Source organism: Mchenga conophoros, linkage group LG17 (genome assembly GCF_057382185.1).
Source record: "Mchenga conophoros isolate Kocher_MC1m ecotype Shallow Benthic linkage group LG17, M_conophoros_male_GT1.1, whole genome shotgun sequence".
NCBI classification, from domain to species: domain Eukaryota; kingdom Metazoa; phylum Chordata; class Actinopteri; order Cichliformes; family Cichlidae; genus Mchenga; species Mchenga conophoros.
In genome coordinates this window covers 24,017,103-24,037,044 of record NC_140542.1, presented here as the reverse complement: position 1 = coordinate 24,037,044, position 19,942 = coordinate 24,017,103, and the positions used below count along the sequence as shown (strand labels likewise).

At 40.6% G+C, this 19,942-nt stretch overlaps 1 protein-coding gene across 1 annotated transcript in view; it reads left to right on the top strand.

Annotated features, from left to right (window-relative positions):
- The window catches only part of LOC146555515 (uncharacterized), a 67,500-nt gene that overhangs the window by 36,737 nt on the left and 10,821 nt on the right, over positions 1 to 19,942 (top strand). Inside the window, exons 10-11 of the mRNA XM_085252749.1 lie at positions 4,297 to 4,521; positions 18,688 to 18,758. Of these exons, the coding sequence (XP_085108875.1) occupies positions 4,297 to 4,521; positions 18,688 to 18,758 (296 nt within the window). The remainder of the gene's footprint in view (positions 1 to 4,296; positions 4,522 to 18,687; positions 18,759 to 19,942) is intronic.

The window sequence follows — 19,942 nt, the reverse complement described above, 5'->3', positions numbered from 1 at the left end:
TTGTTTAACTACCCTGTAAAACTTGGGCAAACATGAAAAAGATGTTATGTAGAGGATCCTGGTGATGGCTTATGTGCTTTGACCTTTTAGAGGCCAAAGACACGGTCACCCTCAGAGGGAAGGGGTCATTAGCAGGCCGTGGAGAGGTCGCTCTGGAGGTTACGGCGCCTCTAAAAGATGCCCAGTGTGTGGCATGTCTTTGTGTGGATAGGTGAGATTTGGCTACCCTGGACGTGCGAGCAGTTCAACCTTTCATTTAAGCCCCTAATGGAGGGAATGACCCCAATTTGACTCCATGAGAATATGGGTATCCCTTTTGTAGGTTTAGTGTGATGAACAACTTCTCAGAATGGATTTGAAGATTATGTCAGATTTCCATAGATCCAAACCCTACAATTATAGTATGTCCATCACTTTTATTAATAACAAAGGTTTTATGGATTGTATCATCCATAAAACCATACAACCAAACCATAAAGCCATCCATTGTTATTCATTGGACCCATGGAACTGCAATCGTTAAATTGTTGCTGGTGTTTCGAAGCAGCACATCTATATGCAGGCTAACATTGACTATAGCAGTGAAAAGACATATGTCCTGCCCTATTATTTTTATTTATTAATCATGTTTATTATTATTATGATTGTTGTATATATGGTACGTTATTGTACCATGACTGAGGGCCCAGCCAAAATACTGCAAACCATAGTTTAAGAATAATAAGATCATCACTATATGAATAAAACTGAATCAAACAGAACTTTATAATAATAAAGATAATAATGATATTACTATTAACATGTGACGGGGCTTAATGCACAAATTGCTCGTTACCCAAACATTACAGCTAGCTGACTAATTTTAGCTACTTCATTCCTAATAGTGTTAATGCTAATGAAATTCAATTTAAAGCACATAATTCATTTCAAGTTCAAGTGTTATTGTCATATACACAGTAAAAAAAACATAGTTCCCTGTACAATTAAATAATTCCACTGCAGTTCACAACAGAAAAGAATCCAATGATCATTTAAAACAACAGAAACAATTATAAGAGCAGCATATGAGAAATACAGTAGAAATAAATGCATAATATAATATAACATAATAAAATCAAAAATCAAAAAATATGAGCTGAAATAAGCTATTTACATAATTATACAATTTACATTCTTTTTAAGTTATTTTGTTCTTATATAGAGATTTAGGTGGTGATTATCAAAAGTGAGGCATTGAGGCAATAACCTCAATACCAATGTTGTTACCAATAAATTGGTAAAAAGAAAAAAAAAAGAGTTAAATACATAAAAAAAATCTTCTGCACCTTCTACTTTGTTCTGGCCAAGCTCCATGAACTGATATCATGAATTTCCTGTAATAGAATTGAATAAAATAACCAATTTGTAATCTCTAGAAAGCTCCACCCCAGATCCCCACATCAATGAGTCACCCATCCCTTTGGATCGATTGAAAATGGTTGAATGATTTAGAGATTAAGCCAGACCCAGAAATCAGCTGCTACAAGATGCCCTGGCTCCCCAGTGAGGCCTGCGATAAGACCTTTGTCCATCTTTGCTCATTTGGAATTCATAGGTAGAATAATCCCTTCCCTCGTAATTGTTTCATGGCTGTTTCTCTGCTGCTCGGTCACTCTGTGTTCACCCTCAGAGTTTAGCATTCAGCTGCAACTAAAGATGTAAGTGTCCAAATGAATGTGGCGATGTACAGGGCCACAAAGAGCACTAATCTGAACTGACCTCAGTGGATTGTTTCAGGGAAGTTGAGGAAACTACGGGACAGATTAGGCTGCAGAAAGACAGAGGTGATGCAGCCAGAGATTAGTCATGTACTAAGCAAGGATCGTTTCACCCCCTGTGGACCACACACTAACAGTGTAGCCATGTCACTATTGTCTCTGAGCCACCATCACTGTGGACTCATTGGCTATTGTCTCTGAAATCCTCCGGCGTTTCCCAAAAACCTGGACTCAAGCCCATTGATTGGCACTTGTCAGGGCAGATAGAGAGGGTGACGTGTTGGGAAAGGCATCGATAAAGGAGGCCTGAAAGGAAAATCCCCTCCCCATGAATAATAATTTGAGAAGGATTTTCTTTTTTATTCCACCCTGCTCCTATTCTGCCATTCATTCAAGACATAGAGGAGTGAAGGCTCCGGGTGGCGTCAGTGAATGGCCTCGACACGTTGATTGTCTCGTTGATGCTCATCCCTTTCTCAAACATGCAAAGAAAGAGATACAAGTCCAACCTTATTGCCTTTGGCTGGTGCGCTGCATGGCAAAGGGCAGGCGGTGTGTGTTGTGGGCGGTGTGTGGCCTTTTTTCGAGATCAGCGAGGGGATTTGACTTGGCCACTCGCAGCCAAATCCAGCTATCTGCTGTGCTCAGATGCTGCGGTTGGTATGGTAACCTGCTCTGTGTGTTTTAGATGGGCTGTTGTTTTCAGCCTGAACTAACCAGCAATCACGGCTGTGCATTCATGGATTAGGCCACTGCAGGTTAGGATAGCAGGGCTTCAAAACGAATAAACTGAATACTGAATCCTTTCACCCTGATATAAAGATTGTGCAGGTTTGGAATCAGTCAGAAGAAAATATATATATAAACACCTCATAAATCACGGTATGAAGGGGATACATGAAGATGAAGGTGATTTTAATGTCGTCTTTATATTTTAGAACAATCAGTTTTAAAGTCTTGACAAATGGACACCCCCGTTCATATGCATCACAGTAGTTTGGTCCACCACCTACTGTTCACTAACTGAAGTCTGCGACTTTTTCTACAGTCATCAGAATTAAACACTTAGCAGCCACCATATTGTTTCGGGACAGCTGCAACTCCATATTTATGCAGACTGGAGGTCTCTCTGGGAATGATTTGGGGCTCAAACACAGGCCTTCTCCCAGGCAGCATATGTTACATAGTTTTCCTGCCTATGCAGCTGAGCTGTTTTGATGCCCAGAGTCTATTTGCTAAGGGGAATGTAATTTTCTTTGTAATTAGCCATTTCATGGCTAGTAAAATTAAAGATAAAGTTTTATTTAATGCTTTGACTCCCTTAAGTAAGGCGCCATCCACACTGAAAGTGATTTGCAGTGGCATGGCGACCAGAGACAGGAAAGACTGGGAAACTGGGAATATGGGCCCTGGACTTTAAAGGAGAGCGATGGAAGATGTTTGGAGTTGACCATAAACACTAAATAAGAAATGAATTATTGATTTTAGGCAGAGGAAAACAGATGAGTCTGGTTAATCATGTCTGTTTTGATGTTTCTTTTGTTCTTATGAGGGCTGTATAAAGTTTTGAGTCAAATTTGTCATTTCTTAATTAATGAATCAAGATGATTGATAAAATGAATTTTAACCAAAGCTTTTGTTTTCCTTTTGAAATCGTGTTGCTTCTCATCTCATTTGTCATCGTGTCACTGTTGAAGTTTTTTGTTGCATATGAAACAGAATGATAAATTTTTTGCTCTGAAGATGAATACATTTCTCCGTCTTTCACCCGTTTTGATGACATTGGGGCTTCAGAAGGACGTGGAGGCGTGTGATTGTGTGCACTGTGGTGGAAGACAGCCTGTCAAATGAGACATGGCTACATCAATCTGAGCTGCTGACCTCTGCACGCAGGATAAATGAACGCTCGCCACCACCACGTTCGTGAGGCTTATTGAATCCAATGTCCATCATCTACTCGACCGGTCGAGCTTTCTCCTCTTAATGAATGGACCCGTCTCCTGATGTATCACATTTTGAATTTTCGCTCATGTGCTAACACAAGAAACACTCGTGTTTGCAAAAGTAGCACGAAGAAAAGAGTCTGAAACTCTAATGGAAACTGTCGCAAAAGACAATTTGAGGCTCCTTTAAGCTCAAGTCTGCATTGATGGCGCTCTTTGTCTCTACGCTTCTACACCAAGAAGTGTATTCTGTGGACTTTGTATTTGGAGATAATGGGACTCGTAATTGGCTGGTCAGTGACAAAATAGATGGCTGTTTAAGTCTGGCTCTTTAGTGCGGCACTGAAAAGACTGAAGGAGATGTGACTGCAGCATTCGAAAAAACAATTTGATGAGAATTAGTGTTAGCTATTAACAGCCTGGAAATGGGTTTTAGTGCTTTCTTCTAAGTGGCTCCTTCCTCGAGAATCATGAATACAAATGTGTTTCTTTTGCAGCACTGTGATGTTTAAAGGGTTAAAATGTAGAGAGTAAGCATGGTAGAGCCAGGTCTTTCTTTTTAAATGTATATTTCATGTTGTATGCCTTCACTCCAGGTTCCCACACAGGCGAAGGGGGCCCAGATGAGGAGGAATCCAATTATCCAGGATGGAGGGACCAAGCTGAGTCCCCGGCTGGAGGGAGAAGGCCTGGGAGTCTCGAGGATAAGGAAAGCAAGATGGAGGAGAGGAAAGCAAAGGTGCTGAACGTGCTTTCCAAACTGCAGGACGAAACGCCTCGACAAAGCAAAAGCAGCAAAGGCCACTCAAACTTCGAAGATTGTGAGTTTATAAAAAAAATCTCAGAATGGTTAAAGTATCTTTAGGTTGTGTCCTGGCAGAGATTTTTCCATGTGAGTCTTATAAATCTCTGTGGCGATGGCATCTTAATGAAAAAACACCCTCAGGGAACAGCTTCTTTCCCCACCACGACCTCTAATATTTCAAAACATCGGCAATCTCTACGGTGTCACGCTCTGTCTTTGACCAAAATGGGGGTGGTGTTTATGATATCATCAAATGTAAATAAAACCTTGAAGAAGACCGTTTTTCTCACCATAAGCACTTGAAATAATCGTTTGGAAAATTAGGTCCCCTCCCTTAACTTTAAGGGAGGAGGGGACCTACTCCCTTAACAGTACTTAAAGTATTGTTTGTAAAAACATGTCACAAAAGGCCAGAGACCGGTAACTGGAACTGAACCCAAGCGCAGTACCCAGAGCAGAGGCAGAGAAAAGGTTTTAACAGAGTTTTATTGATCAACACAAGGATAATATGTAGTAGTGACAAACGGTACAGGATTTGGGTGGCGTGGCAATGTGGCTGGGGCAAAACAAAGGGGCAGGACTGAGAAGGAAACTGGAGCGGGAACAGTCACATTTGCAGGTGAGAGATGGATGTGTTGAAGGAGAGGCGGCGTAGGTCCGGGTGAGTTTGATGATGTGGATGTGGCTGAGCTGAGATCCTTGTGGTTCCAAGACTGAGGGACTGCAGGAGGGCAGGCAGGTGAGGCAAGGAGTGAATCCCAGGAAACGGAGAGGAAAATCCAAAGTCCAAAAGGCTGTGCGGTTTAAAGCCGTGGAGTGTCTGGGAGCAGCAGGGTAGTCGATGAACTGGTGGAGAAGAGATGTCAGCACAGCGCTTAAATCTCCCAGCCTAATTAGCTCAGTCAGCTCCAGGTGGTAGAGGGTGTGGTGGCCCTGCCCATGGGCGGAGACCAGGGAAGTTCAGGAACCTAGTGGAAGTTTCCAGCCACTCACCCAGACCATGACAAAACAGTTTCAAATCTTGCAGAATTAACTAAATACATCAATGCGATGTGTTTCCAAAACATTTGTGTGTTGTATCGAAGAGATATCAGCTCAACATAAAAAACTGCTGGGCAGTACTTCTGTGTATTACCGGTTCATACCACAAGATGGTGCAGTGTTTAGTTTAACCCTTATTTAACCAGTCGAGTCATTAAAGCTTTGAAATTTTATACTACGGTTCGGAGCCGCGGACCTGTTTTATATATGCGTGAATATATACAAGATCGCTGCAAAAAGTGCAGCCTTACCTAATGTCCACCCTGCTGTTACTCATTTTATATTAAGATTTAAAAATCTAGTTGGTATTGGTATGGCGAGTAACCTTCAGTAATAGTAATAAATCACAAAGTAATAGTACATTCATGTAGTTGTAAAAAAGCATGATAATATAATAGGTAATCCAAAGTATTGAGAATATGTTACTGTCATTGAGTAACGTAACGGAATACGTTACAGAATAAATTTTGGGGCATGTATTCTGTCATCTGTAGTGGAATATATTTTAAAAGTAACCTTCCCAACACTGTCTGTATATTTATAAATCTATATATATCAGAAGTTAAACATTCAAAACTACCTCCTCACTGTCCCCTGGTGATAACATTTTATATTAATACTGCAGAAGCTAATTACAAAACAGCACTTGAAATAACAGCCATAAATAGCTCTATTTCCCATCATGTAGATTGAACTTGACCTGAAATGAGCTGTTCATTGTTGTCCTAACATCTCATTGAGCACACATAAACTCATTTCTGTTTCTTCAGTGGCCACTTAAAGCTGCCTAACAGCTGTGTGTACAACCACTGCATTTGGATACCATTAAAGCTTGAAGTTATGAAGTGTGGCACCTAGACTGATGGGTGTGCAGGTGCAGGGAGCTGTAGCTACCTGCTAGCTGCCTCCCATTGGACCAAAAGGGTTAATGGGTGATGTCCTAGTGGTTACATCCATCTTTTATATACAGTTAAGTTGGAGGTGCAATAAAGCTGGTGTCTGGTAAGCATTTTGGCATTCCTCCGATCGTGTCATTTCACTGTTTGTTAACATGTTGAAGTTGTTTTTGCGGCCATTTGCATTTTAAATTCTATACACCTTGTAAAGTGTTTTCAGTCTGAACTGAAAAATAAACACAGACAGACATCAGCCTGGTTGAAAATGTTAAGTGTTATTCTTAACTGTTAGCAATTAGCAATATTTGAAGGCTGAATCTGTCTGTCTGCCAACCCTCTTCTTTGCCTCACTTCATAGACGATGCATAAAAAACACAAACGCATTTACCAACACTCCTCTCGACTCCAAAAATTTACCCTCAATTACAGCACTTGATTTTTACAATTGCCTTTTTTCTGCAAGCAGGAGTTTTAGCCAGGAGTTCTCGAGTTTCCCTCAAGTGCCTAATTTCTGGCATCCGAGCCTTTGTAAGAGCGCTGGGGACAGCAGCTCCGACAATAAGCATCTACACCTAAGGTCAAGTCTGAAGGGGCTGGCCCTCTGCGGAGGTCAGTCAGGTCAGAGTTGGCATGTGAGTGTTGGCACCCATGAATAGGACTGATTGGACAGGTTTGTTCAGAGAGTAATCAAGCAGGATGGAGAACCCAGCAGCTGGCCTCGCTACTTTGCAGAAAGGTTATTACTAATGGAAAGCCTTTGTGTTGTTACAGGAGTGTGCACTGTGGTTACTGTGTGTGTGTGTGTGTGTGTGTGTGTGTGTGTGTGTGTGTGTGTGTGTGTGTGTGTGTGTGTGTGTGTGTGTGTGTGTGTGTGTCTACTGTCACTGTTTATTTTTGACCGGAGCATGACATCTGTTTTCAGAGAAATGCTCCTAAAACACACTGTGAACTGGATTTTCTCATTACCTCATTATCAAACAATAAACGGGTGTCAGGGCTTGGTGGATACAAAAATTGAGGGAAAAGAGAGTGACTATTGACTGATTGCTATGCCCTAACCACAGACTGCTTTCTCAGATTCTGCCTCAGACCATTTATTTCAAACCCTCTCCACTCTCTCACTATATTCCACTCTTGCAATCTAATAAGGCTAAATATAAATCTCAAAAACAAATGATAACATTCAAAATACCTTTGCTCAACTAAATACTAAACCCCAAATTTCACTCAGTCGATCCACCAATGTCTGTAGCATCAGATGCTTTATGAATGTGCCCTTGTGGTCAATTAGACTAGGAAAGAATGGTAAATGGTCTGTATTTGTATAGCGCTTTACTTGGTCCTAAGGACCCCAAAGCACTTTACACTATACACAATCATCCACCCATTCACACACACATTCACACACTGGTGATGGCAAGCTACATTGTAGCCACAGCCACCCTGGGGCGCACTGACAGAGGCGAGGCTGCCGGACACTGGCACCACCGGACCCTCTGACCACCACCAGTAGGCAACGGGTGAAGTGTCTCGCCCAAGGACACAACGACCGAGACTGTCGGAGCCGGGGCTCGAACCGGCAACCTTCCGATTACAAGACGAATGCCCAGGTTTTTAAAGCTAGATTTATCACATTTACTATATTTAAATATACTAACACTTATACACTTATTTGCTAACAATAGAAAGCACAAATGCTCTGGATTCTGTAACACTAGTGAGATAATCCCATTAAAAGTTCTCTAGAAAGCATCGCATGCACACCTGTCAATCAAATTAGCCCCACTCCAACATAACACCTCGATTACATCCAAACAGGTGATTAAAAAAAGTGAATGGTGTAACTGTGTGTATTGTGAATGTAAGCCCAACACGGGGCAATGGCTGGAAGTGAGCAATAGCTATAAACCTATGTGCAGTACATCATTTGATATTTTATATTTGGACTATGTTAAGCTTCACTGTCCCTTTTAAATAAATAAAGAATTATAAAATGCTAAAATTAAAGGACTTCCTGTCCACAGAGACCAAACCTGTTGTTGTACCAGGCTGTGAATGTGTTGTTTTAATACAGTTTTTAAAAGTAATTCTAATAAAAAAAATGTACGTACATTAATAAAGTAACAAGACTCTCAAGGGGTGAAAAAAAAAAAAACCCTTGAGATTTTTCTCTCCATATTATGAACGTCAAATAAATCCAGTTAGTTTTGAAATCTTTTGTCTTCTGTAAAAAAATAGACTCCTTGTATTGATGCAACATGAAGGATTCTTTCATTATTTTTCAGGTTTAGAAAAACAGTTTTGGTTAGAATTAACACAAAATTATTAGCATTGAAAATTTAATTAACACTGAAATATGTTGAAATTATGAAGGCACTCAGTGACTGTGCTTGTGTGATTGGCTGCTGTGTTTTCTCTCCTGGCTCATTTTTGTATTTTTGTCTGCCAAGGGTCCTTTTGTTTTCTCGTGTTTGTCCTTGTGTGTGGCTTGTATCTGTATGTCTGTGAACTCCCTCTGGTTCATTCTTGTAACTGTGGCCCCTCATTAGTCTCTAAAAAGGACATAATTGTTGTTGTTTTGTTCGGCACCGAGCCCTTGCCAAAGGATTCCCAAAATCCACCCCCACCCCTACACCTGTAATGTTTTTGTCCATTCAGTCCCGTGACACTCCAGGTTGTCATCAGTCAGCAATCGCTGCCGTGCGCCTCGTGTCTGGAGTCATTCTGCAGAGATGAGTCAAAGCAGAGACAGTATGTACACAGGCACAAAGAGAAGATTTTATGTGATGAGCTGTTGGTTTCTTACACAACAGAAAAAAAAGTAAAACCTTTTTCACCTTTGATCTTCTGTGCCCCCTTTTTATAGAATAAGTGGCACCTAAATAGTGCTTCATATGCTTCATGTGCCCTTTTTTATGCTGGGACTCTACTAAAGAGAATCTTTTTTTTTTCCTGAAATAAGCTATTATGGCTCCTGATTCCCCGAAAGCTTTGGAAAGGACCTCCTGCTTTTGAAAAGTACTGTGTGTACTTTCTGGGCATGCCATGCCTGGGTAAATGACCTTATTGTTATGGACACGAGCAGGTAACGAAAAACTCATCTAAGCTCTGTGACCACAGCATGCAGAAAGAGGATGCCACACCCCAGATTCATATTATTTTTACTTGAAAGCAAACATAAACTAAGCTACAAGAGGCGCAAAAGAAACAAAATGACGTAATGCAAATAAGCCAAAAAAATTTTCCTCCCTAAACCAGTTAAAAACTAAAAATTAATTAAAACTATGAGAACAGGAAACACAAAGGATATATACTCAGAAGTCTATCAAAACATACAAGCTTAGCATGTAGCAGCTGTCTGATCTAAGAGACAGGCTTCGTTTCCAACCTCCCTTAAATAAGAACAGGATAACCTTTCCCATTACTTACTCCATCATGTCACACCTGAGAATGAGAGGGAGGAGGTGAGGAAGGGGGTCAAAAAGAGGGACTCCTGACTGAGAAGAACCTCCTTTTCACTGCTTGTATTTATGATGTCATTCTTTTGGGCATTAAACACCGCTTGTATGAACGTAGATGGACCAGTAACTCTCTTCTCACTAATGATAAGGACCCTAAGAGACCTTTTAAAGGCCTCCACTTCAGGGTTCATGTCAATTCCAATTCACCGTGGGTACTGAAAGCCTTGAACTCCAGTTCCAAAAACTGTTTCAAATGAACAAATATAAAACAACATATGTAGAAATGGATTGAAATTAATGAGAAATATTTACTTTCTCAAAAATAAAAAACTATTTACACTCAGAATTACCTTGCAACACAAAACAACAAGACAGGAAGGTTATAGCTGATATTCAGATGAAAACTGAGGTTTTCAGCTGTGATTTGAACTGTGTCAAAGAGTCTAGCTGACAAAGTTGTAGTGCTAATGAGTTTCTGGACTTCTAAAAGTCACTTTGGGCTCCATTCACCTCTATCTCCAATGGACAACCCAAGCGGATGTCAAGTAGTTGTGGTTTCCTTTGTGTTGCTAAAGCGTGCCTGTTAGCCAGCGGCTGGCTGTGGTGGAAGGGACCCTGTGGGTCTCTGATGAATGCCATTGTTGATATGGAACACCTGCCAGCCTTGAAACCAGCCTCACTTTGACCCCACCCAGTAACACCACCACCACCAGCCCACATTACTGCTTTCTACCTGTGGGTTGATGTCTAATTGTTGGCTCCAAACAGTGAATTAAAGAGAAAGTGAACAAGAAAGACCAGTTGCTTAAAGAGCAGGTAACAAGAGGTCATAGAAATAGTTACGTGTTTGCAGGGGGATGTCCATAGTGTGCGTTCAGGTACAGTGCTTTTATGTAAGCCCTGTTTGTTCAGCCTTTGGTGTGGCATACCTCTATGTATTTACCATCAGTCCAGAATGACTAGGCAAACAAACAGCTTGTCTATTGATGAGCAGGAGCGTGGAATATGCCCGCTGTATTCATAAGAGAGAAAAAAAAGAAGGGAGAGAGCAAAGTAAATCTGTCAAAGCGTCTATTATATGGTGTCCAAACAGAGAGTGCCCTCGACAATGGCCTTATTAATGGCACAATGTCAAGGAGCGGCAGGGCAATAATAGCAAATGATTTGTCTTTGTAAGGTTATCTCTGGAGATCAGGTATTGCAGCAAAGCAGATGATTTGGACTCTTGGGAGCATATCAGGAGGATCTGCGGCAGGAGCTGATTGGTCGTAGGCGTGTGTGCATGTGGAAAGCGTAAGTTGTGGTTTGTGGTGAGGCCGATGGCGTGCAGCCAGAATCAGGAGTGTGGCCGCTACGTGCGTCTTTGTTTGTTTTCCTACCAGAGCTTTAACACCCCCCCCCCCCCTCCCCTTCAACACACACACAAACACAGTCTTTTTGGAGAAAGTGAGGGGTGGAGTCATGAGTCCATGTAGAAACAACAGAGGCTTAAGGATAATGCTGCTGTGCCGTCACCTGTTTTAGCACGGTAGTACCTAACTCTGCTACACTGTGTTTTGAACACTGGTGACCTTTAAAAAAAACTGTTGCATTTAAAGTTCTTGCATTTCCCATGTTTGCAACAATTATGATTATAATGTAGTCTTTCACCACAGTCACTGATATGACAAAATTACACCTCACTTCTTGTTTTCTGTTTTCTAAGCTCCTTATTTACCTGCTAGTATAGAAAACAAGTCGGCATTCTGAAGGTGTTTTTAAGCTCCATAAATGTTTTCCATGTATCCAGTGATACAATTGCCTGCCTGTAACTTAGTTTCTTGTTGTAATTTAGTCTTTCTGGACTGTGAGTGAATGGTGGGCTACAGTTCCTCTTAAACAATATATTCTATTAGGCCATTTCTAAATGTGATGTAGGCTTTGAACTGACATAAGGAGACACAGAACCACCTCAAAAAGACTCTGAACCACCAAAAATGTACCTGCGATGTTCCCCCTTTACTCCCGATGTGATCTCCTGTGCTGTTCCCTCGTGTCTACACCTGCAGTTTGTATTTTGTGGATTTAATATCAACTAATAAATGTAATTAATTTAATGCGTAATGTGACATGCATTGAATTTGTGAGTACAAAGATAACAGGTTAGCTGTTTATTCTTTAATATTAATCCTTTGCAGGCTGAGTTAAATATGCATGAGTTGTCTGTTGTAACTCTGAACTCAGGTAGGTTTCATGAAAAATGTACAGGTACAGGGGGAACGTTATTGCTGTTGCACAACTTACTCATACATTTGACTCTATGTGTTCAGTATAGACTGCACCTCCTGCTGGTGTATCATGTGGAGGCTGACATCGCCACCTCATCTATATTCTATATATTCAATATTATTGTGTAATGACACGCTCAAAGCTCCTCTCACCTGCTTAACACATAGGGTCTCATCACTTTTACAGAATCATCTCATTTTTAAGGACCCATTTCTCATAGATTTTATCCTGTCAAAACATGTTTATCTGCTTCTGTATGAACGCACTTTGTTCTAAATCTGCGCTCTTAATCACATATTTTAGTCCCGTATATGTGGGGCATGTTTCACCCTGACATCTTCCTGCTGTTAAAAACGAGGTCACCTCCTCTCTGCTGCTGAATGTGACCTTTGTTGAAGGAATTATGGATCACAGCATACAGTGTGATGATGAGCAGAAACAAAAGTCTGGGATTAAGCGGGAAAGAGAGCAACAAACAAGTGGACACGTTACAAACACAATGAACCCCTCTGTGTGCCCGTGTGTTATACATCACAGCCTTACATTGTTTTACAGAGGTGTTTTTGTGTAGGTATGCACAAATTGAATGTGGGCTGTATTTTAAACTTAAGGCATTAAAACAGTCAGAACTGGGTGTGATGATCTGTTTTCACATATTTCACTTTTACTCCCAGAAAAGTACATTTTTATGCTTAACCCTAAAACTTACCGGAATTTTTTTTGTAAATACAGCACACACTTTAACCAAGTGTAGTTTTCCTGCTGAAACTATGATATATCCTGTTACATGCTCAGAGTTGAGGGGGGGATATTTCAACCCTCCCCCATGCACTTTGAGGGCTTGTCATTCTTTCATTTATTTCATTAAATATACTCAAATTACCATAGAAAAACTATGTTTTTAATCCAGGGGTCACGTGGTAACGTTTTGCAGATTTGTCTGATTTTACATTTGTGTCTCTAGTATGCTGTTCAGTTACAAGACCGGACCGTTTTGCTGTTTCTATTCAACAAGTGAAAGCTAAGGGGAAAAAGGTAACTAGCTTAGAATTTGTGGGGAAACGAATTAAACCCATTATCGAGCACAAATTCCACCAAAGCGTTAATTTAAAATACTTTGGTGGTTAAATTATAAAGGACTGGTAACCTTAAGAGCAGAAGTTATTAATAGCAGATATTGAGACTCAGGAAGGGCAAAACACAGCTAAATCAAATGAATATAGGAGCTGCTGAAAGTAGCTTTATTAATGGTTTATTAACAGTGTTAATATGCAGAGTAATTGGTAACTAAAATCTTTAACATCTTAGGACCTGGCGTTCACATGTGTGGACATCACATTTTGGGTTGTCTAGACCAAAATACTAAATTTTGCTCTACAAGGGCCTGATATCCACTAAAGAGGACATTATACTGCCACTTTTCTATCAAAATTTAAAGAGAATGTCCTTATGTGTGGCTCTTATTTTTATCAGAAACAAAAATCAGGTAAAAAAAAAAAAAAATCATGTCATTCTTTGTTTTTACATTCATCAGGTCCCAATTGGCCCAAATAGCAAAAAGAAATTAAAAATACATGCCATGAAAGAGTTTGGGTCTTAGGAGGTTAACATTCATGGCCCTGCTGCTGCCAGCCTGCAGTAGGATTTATCAGAAACCTGCCAAATATAAAGAGCTAAGGGAACTAGAGAAGCAGTTTATCTGCATACAAACACGTATTTATTTTTTTGTTGTTGATTCAGGTGCTTTGTGCCTATTTAAAACAAACCTCCGGTGGTTTTAACGTTTTGAAGAGGAGGTCAGATAATTTACTTTTATTGGCTTAGCTCAAAGCTTTTGATAACAAACATGATTAAAAAGATGTCGTAAACTCTTCTTTCACTCCACCTGGATTCACTTTCTTGGTCGCAGCAAAGAGGCAGGGCTTTAAATCCACCATGAAACAGATGCTGCTGGGCATGACTTGGTCATGGTGACTTTATTTATTACATGTTTGTTTCCTTCATTACAGTCCATCTACTTCTAGTTGCACGTGCGAGTGAAACGTTTCACTACCGAGTGCGGCACACGCATTGTCCACTTCCTGCTTTGTTTTCCACAGCACTAAGACAACCTCTGTATTTACTACAGACTGCAAGAAACAAGCGAATAATTAATGAGGGTTGCATCAGCCGTTATTCAGAGCTGTGATTACTAGAAACAGCATCAATATTTTCCATAGAGGGAAATATAAATCATACACAGACTGATAACGGTCAGTGGAGCAGTCAGAAGTATTTTTCATCTGTCAGCTGCAGACGTTGGAAACAATGTCCGAGGGTGTGTATTAAATGAGCTGTGACCTGCGGCTCTGTGCCGGTGCAAGAGCACTGACTTCACGAGAGAAAAGAAACAAAACAGAAAAACAAACGCCGGTAAAAGAGTGAACCTCCCTGCTCATCATCATCATCATGGCCCCATTCTTCCTCTTTCAATTGCAACTGAATCGCCTCGGTCTCATTACAGATTATGGCCTCAACAGAGTGACTCTCCCCTTTCTCTCGCCTTTCTCCACACAGTCCCTCTCTTGATTAACATTTTCTGCTAGGCTTCACACCAAAGGCACAACCTGTGCGCTTTAAAGGCAGGGTGAAAAAAAAGCCATCGAGCGCTGGAGTAGAATCAGATAAGGCTATCAGGCAGGAGGCTTTACTGCCTCGGCTTTGTCCCGCTCCTCCACCCGGCCTCGCTTCCTCCCTCAATCTCTCACTCCACTGCACCTTTTGTCCAGCCTGATTCCCTGACAGTACGCTCTTCTCAGCCGGGGACCCCCCAACCTCCTCCAGCACCACTGCACTGTGAGCCTGAGCGCTGCAAACAGCAGCTGAAAGAGAAGGCGAGGCTGATGTTGAAGGTGAAGCCCCAGCAAACGGCTTTAACTCTCAGAACAAGCCTCATTCAGCGTGTTTCACAGAAACAAGTGGAAAATAAAGTGCAGTTTTCATCCGGAAGCAGTACTTAGAGGACAGTTTGGCCCCAGATTTCATTCATGTGAACCATTGGCTCTGGTGAAAGCTGAGAAAAGTTCCTACCTGACACCATCAGAATCAAGTGATTTATTCATTTATTTAGCTTTTATATTGTAACATTAATATATGTTTATGAGGCAAAACGTATATATAATATACTGTTGTTAATAACAACAGGTCTTGATCTAAGACCAAAATCTTGCTTTGTTACATAAAACTTCAGATGCATTAACATCATGGGATATAGCAGAGTTTCAGTAGCAAAACTTCATCAATTTAATGTCTCAGATTTAGAGTATCGGTTAACATGCTTGAATATTTGTGCACAAATCTGCCATATTGTTTTAAGTTTAAGTTTTAAGAATGCAAGCATGTTTGTAGCTTAACGCGTATCATTAGACCAGGCAATGTTTCCCATCTTCTGAGAGCGTGTGAATTGTAGCCTGTAGAGGAATAGCACCTGGCGTGGTCTTCTGCTGCTGGAGCCCGTCTGCTTCAGGGTTGTGCTTTCAGAGATGCTCTTCTGCATAGATGTAGCGAGTTTTGTTTTACGTACTTTAGCCTTTCTGTCAACTCAAAGCAGTCTGGCCACTCTCGTGTGACCTCTGACATTTTCACCCTGAAAACTGTCCATGCATACACTGAATATAATATATATTGTCCCGTCCCGTTGAGTGTAATTTCCTTTGCTAAAAAGAGGGGGGGGGGAAGTATTCAGTGGAGTTTTTTTTTTTATGTAGATTGTGGCTTCCTGTATTAGCTGTGTTGTCACAGGGTGAAGTCTCAAAATATAAAGTCTAATGGAGTGCAAAAATTAAAAAAAAGAAAAAAGATCCTGCCTGAGTAAATGATCGGAAAAATTATTTTAAAAATGCACCTTATATACGCCTGGATGGTTTTTATTATTAGCGGTATCAGTGTGTGTGTGCGTGTGTGTGTGTGTAACCTCATATTGTCATTGTGGACTCACAGACGTCAGCACAGGTCAGCTGCTCACTCTCCTCCAGATGGTCAGTGAACCTCAGCCTCCTCAGAAAAAAGAGGAGGAGGATCCATTCACTGTGTCACACAAGGTGCCAGTTCACTTCAGCAGATTGACCGGTGCACTGATGCAGCCACCGAGGAGGATGAGGAAAGCCTTTAAATCCCCGCCCGGGCCCGCTGCAGGCCGAGCTGCGGCTGCACGCATGTGTCCCTCCAGATCCTCGTCCCGCACCCTCGTCTCATCGCAGATATTTGCAAACAGATGCGAAGAAGGCAGGCCGCCTTGCTTTTTTTGATTAATCAAGCTTTAACAAGTCAAGTTGACTGGATGCGAATGTAACATTTAGCATGTGAAAAGAGGAGGCCTGGTTTTGATTAGGCCTAAGCTGATAAATGGCAGATTCAAACAGGCCCCCCTGCCATTGGAGAGAAACCCCAGAGGTCCAGAGGTTTAAGTCCAGACTGATATCAACTCTGTTGCTTCTCTTTCTTCTTCACACCAATGAATAGATCCATTATTCAGTAGACTCATTCGCATCTCCTAAATTGAAGTGGCAGCAGCTTAAAAGCCCCGTTTTCTAACCCCCCTTCTCGCTTTTTATACGGAGTCGCTCTCCCTAACAAATTTGCCTGCTGAAATATTCATGGGTGCGATTTGTCTCAGTTTGTGCCCCTCGTGTAATCATCGCTTTTACATTTGGGATTTTTGCACTGAATCAGGGAAATAAGCTCATGTTTTTCTCCTAATAGAGTATGTTTAAAAGGAGTTTACATAAAAGCGGCATAAAAACATAATTTAAAACAATATAGAATTGAATTTAGCAGATACTGTTTCTGTACTTTGCTTTTTTGCATGCAAAAGTACTGTATTGTAATCTGCTGGCATGCTTATCTCCCTTCTGTTTTCCTTTGGGTAGCTTTACATTGTTATAATAATGATTCTCACTCACAAGCTACAACTTTCTCTTTTTTCAAAATCAACTCCTAAAAAGAATTTTTTTTGTACATCTTGTAAATAAACTCCAGCTTGATATACTTGGTATCTTGGGAAACTTGTAAATCGACAGTTTAATTAATGCCCCATAAAAAAATACATGTTTTTTTTAAAAAACTCTTCTAGAAGGCCAAAAGTGATGCCTAGAAGATTAGCCTGGTTTTAAAATAAAAAGAAGACCGTTCATATGCCAGAAGTTGTTTTGACCAGCCACCAATTCCATATGGTGATCAAACAGCTGGGACATTTACCCCAAATGTGCCAAAAAAAATGCACAGCAAGTTATCAGAAAAGACTTTGTTGCCACAACAATGCAGTCCGATGGTCTATAACTCAAAAAACCTGAAGGTAACATTTTGTCTGGCTTCATTAAATATACTAAAGTCAATATATAAAAACAGCTGAGCCTCTGAAAAGCTGAAAAGCTCCGTGTAGTTCCACTGTAAAGTTTGCATGGAAACCTGCCTCCCAGTAGACCCACATGTGGACAAACTGCCGTCAGTACAGGGAAGCATATCGTTATTGGGTTGACACTAGAGCGAGGGTCGAAACTTTGTTTCTATCTAAGTTCAGTATGTAGGCCAGAGAATTTTGTTAAAGCGATTCATTTTTTAAAATGAAGAAATAGAACTGAAGTTGTAAACAACACAAGTTGACATCACCAGAGTTAAATGTTATGCCTTTGATCTTCGAACACATCTGGAAACAGTGTTTTGTTTTTTTTTGTTTTTTTAAGTCCTTAAAATAGAAGAAATTTAAAAATAGAAAGCAGAAAAGTTTGCTATCACAGAAACCTCAGAAAAGTGGTGAGTCTAGGCCAGTGGTTCTTAATCTTGTTGGGGGTACTGAAGCCCACCAGTTTCATATGCGCATTCACTGAACCCCTCTTTAGTGAAAAATAAAATGTGATTTTTTTCAAATTCAAGACATAGATATGTTTTTTACTGGTGTACAAAATGAGCCGTGCATGTCACGGCGGAGGTTCTGCCGAACCCCTGAGACCGACTCACCGAACCCCTAGGGTTAGTGTTTTTCCTAAGTAGAAATGATTTAATACAAATGCTAATATTTCCCTCTAATATACTCAAACTCAGGAAAAACCTTTTCCCTATTCAACCACAGCAGTGCCGTTCATTTCGAGGCCTTGACCGCTGCATCTATTCATCTCACTTTCTGTCTTCATATAAAGACCCAGCAGCCAAGTGCCACTCTGACCCCCTTCCTCCCCTCCTTCGCTCCCTCCTCCCCGATCTTGGTCAACTGGACGTCCTGTGAACCTCTCGCCCCGTATTGTCCCCCCTCCCTGACCCCGGTGCGACCAGAGGAGAGAAATATTGCCCTAATCCACTCTGCACACACACACATGCACACACCGTGAGAAGCCTGACGTTGTTACTCGAGCTGCATGTTTCTTTTGACTATCACACATAAAGATGATGAATTCACCGTCTGAAATTTAGTATGTCTAAGAGTACAGTTAACATGGCTTCCCCTAGCTCTCAACTTTTGCCTTTGTTTTCTTCTCTTTCCAGTCGACTTTTTGGCAAAGTACTGCATTTTCAGTCAGGAGAAGCTGGCCGAGTACAAAAGGGCTTTTGAAGCAGTAAGTGAAAAGGGATTTAAACCCTTTATATTCCCCTTTTTCTTTTAGGATATTCTGTTTCACTCACTGTAATTTGCTGCTCTCCCTCCCAGAAATACAGATTTTTTTTCTCCTAACAGTAGCAATGGCTTGCAAAATTTAGGAAAACTGTAAAAATGTTTATCTCAGAATTTAAGAATTTAAGAAAAATCACTTTTTTCCAGTTCACAATCACAGTCAACAAAGAAAACCAATGAGTATTAAAAGAAGGTTGAAACAGATTTCAGCCTTAAGAAAAGATTCTGCTAGTTAATTAATGTGATAATTCACACCTTGGTTGGATTCCTACAATATTTCCAAGGGTCGAAACGAAAAGTCAAAAGAAAAGACTTTAAATCTCAAGTTTTGAGTTTTTGTTTTGCTTTTTTGTAAAATATTTATCGTTTTTTCCACTTTAACCACTATGCTCTGCAACTGGTTGCCGAGTGGTTGCTGGATTTTGCTGGTTGTTACTAGGTGAAAGCACCAAAAGCCTTCTATGCTAGTGATTGCTTTGGTGGTTAGCATGGAAGACGGCGACTTGTCTGCAAACAGTTGACAACTACTCGCCAAGCAGTAGTGAAATGTGAAAAAGTATGAGGCAACCTGGAGTCTTTTTCCCTTCAAACTAAAAGTTCTACCTTACCGCCACAACCAACATGTTTTAAAAAGCGCAGTTTTTAGTTTGAAGGCAAAATGTTTCTGTTTCCAGTTTGTGTTTTGAAGTTTCACTACTGAAAAGACGACAAGTTGGCATCATTCATGCAAACTAGAGGCAATCTGCTACCAACAAATCTGGTGGTGTAACCTCGAGCAACCACTCTCCAACTAGTTGGGGAATACACGTTTTCCTCTAGTCCTGCGTGATTCAGGTTTTATATTCACCTTTATTCTTTAGTATATTCTCTTTCTTTCACTGTAATTTGCTGAACTTCCTTTTAGTAATAATGTAATTTTTCCCACTGATGGTAGTAAGGTTGACAATAAGTTGGCTTTTAATTAATCAGTTAATCCAATCATCCTCAAACTGGATGGATTTATTTCCAAACATAATAAAGAAAGTAAAGGTCAAGCTACAGATTTTAATCATCTATCACAACTTTCTGTTGTTTCTTTATATAGTACCCAGCATTTTTCCCTGTTTAATCCTTTAAGTTAAAGATGGT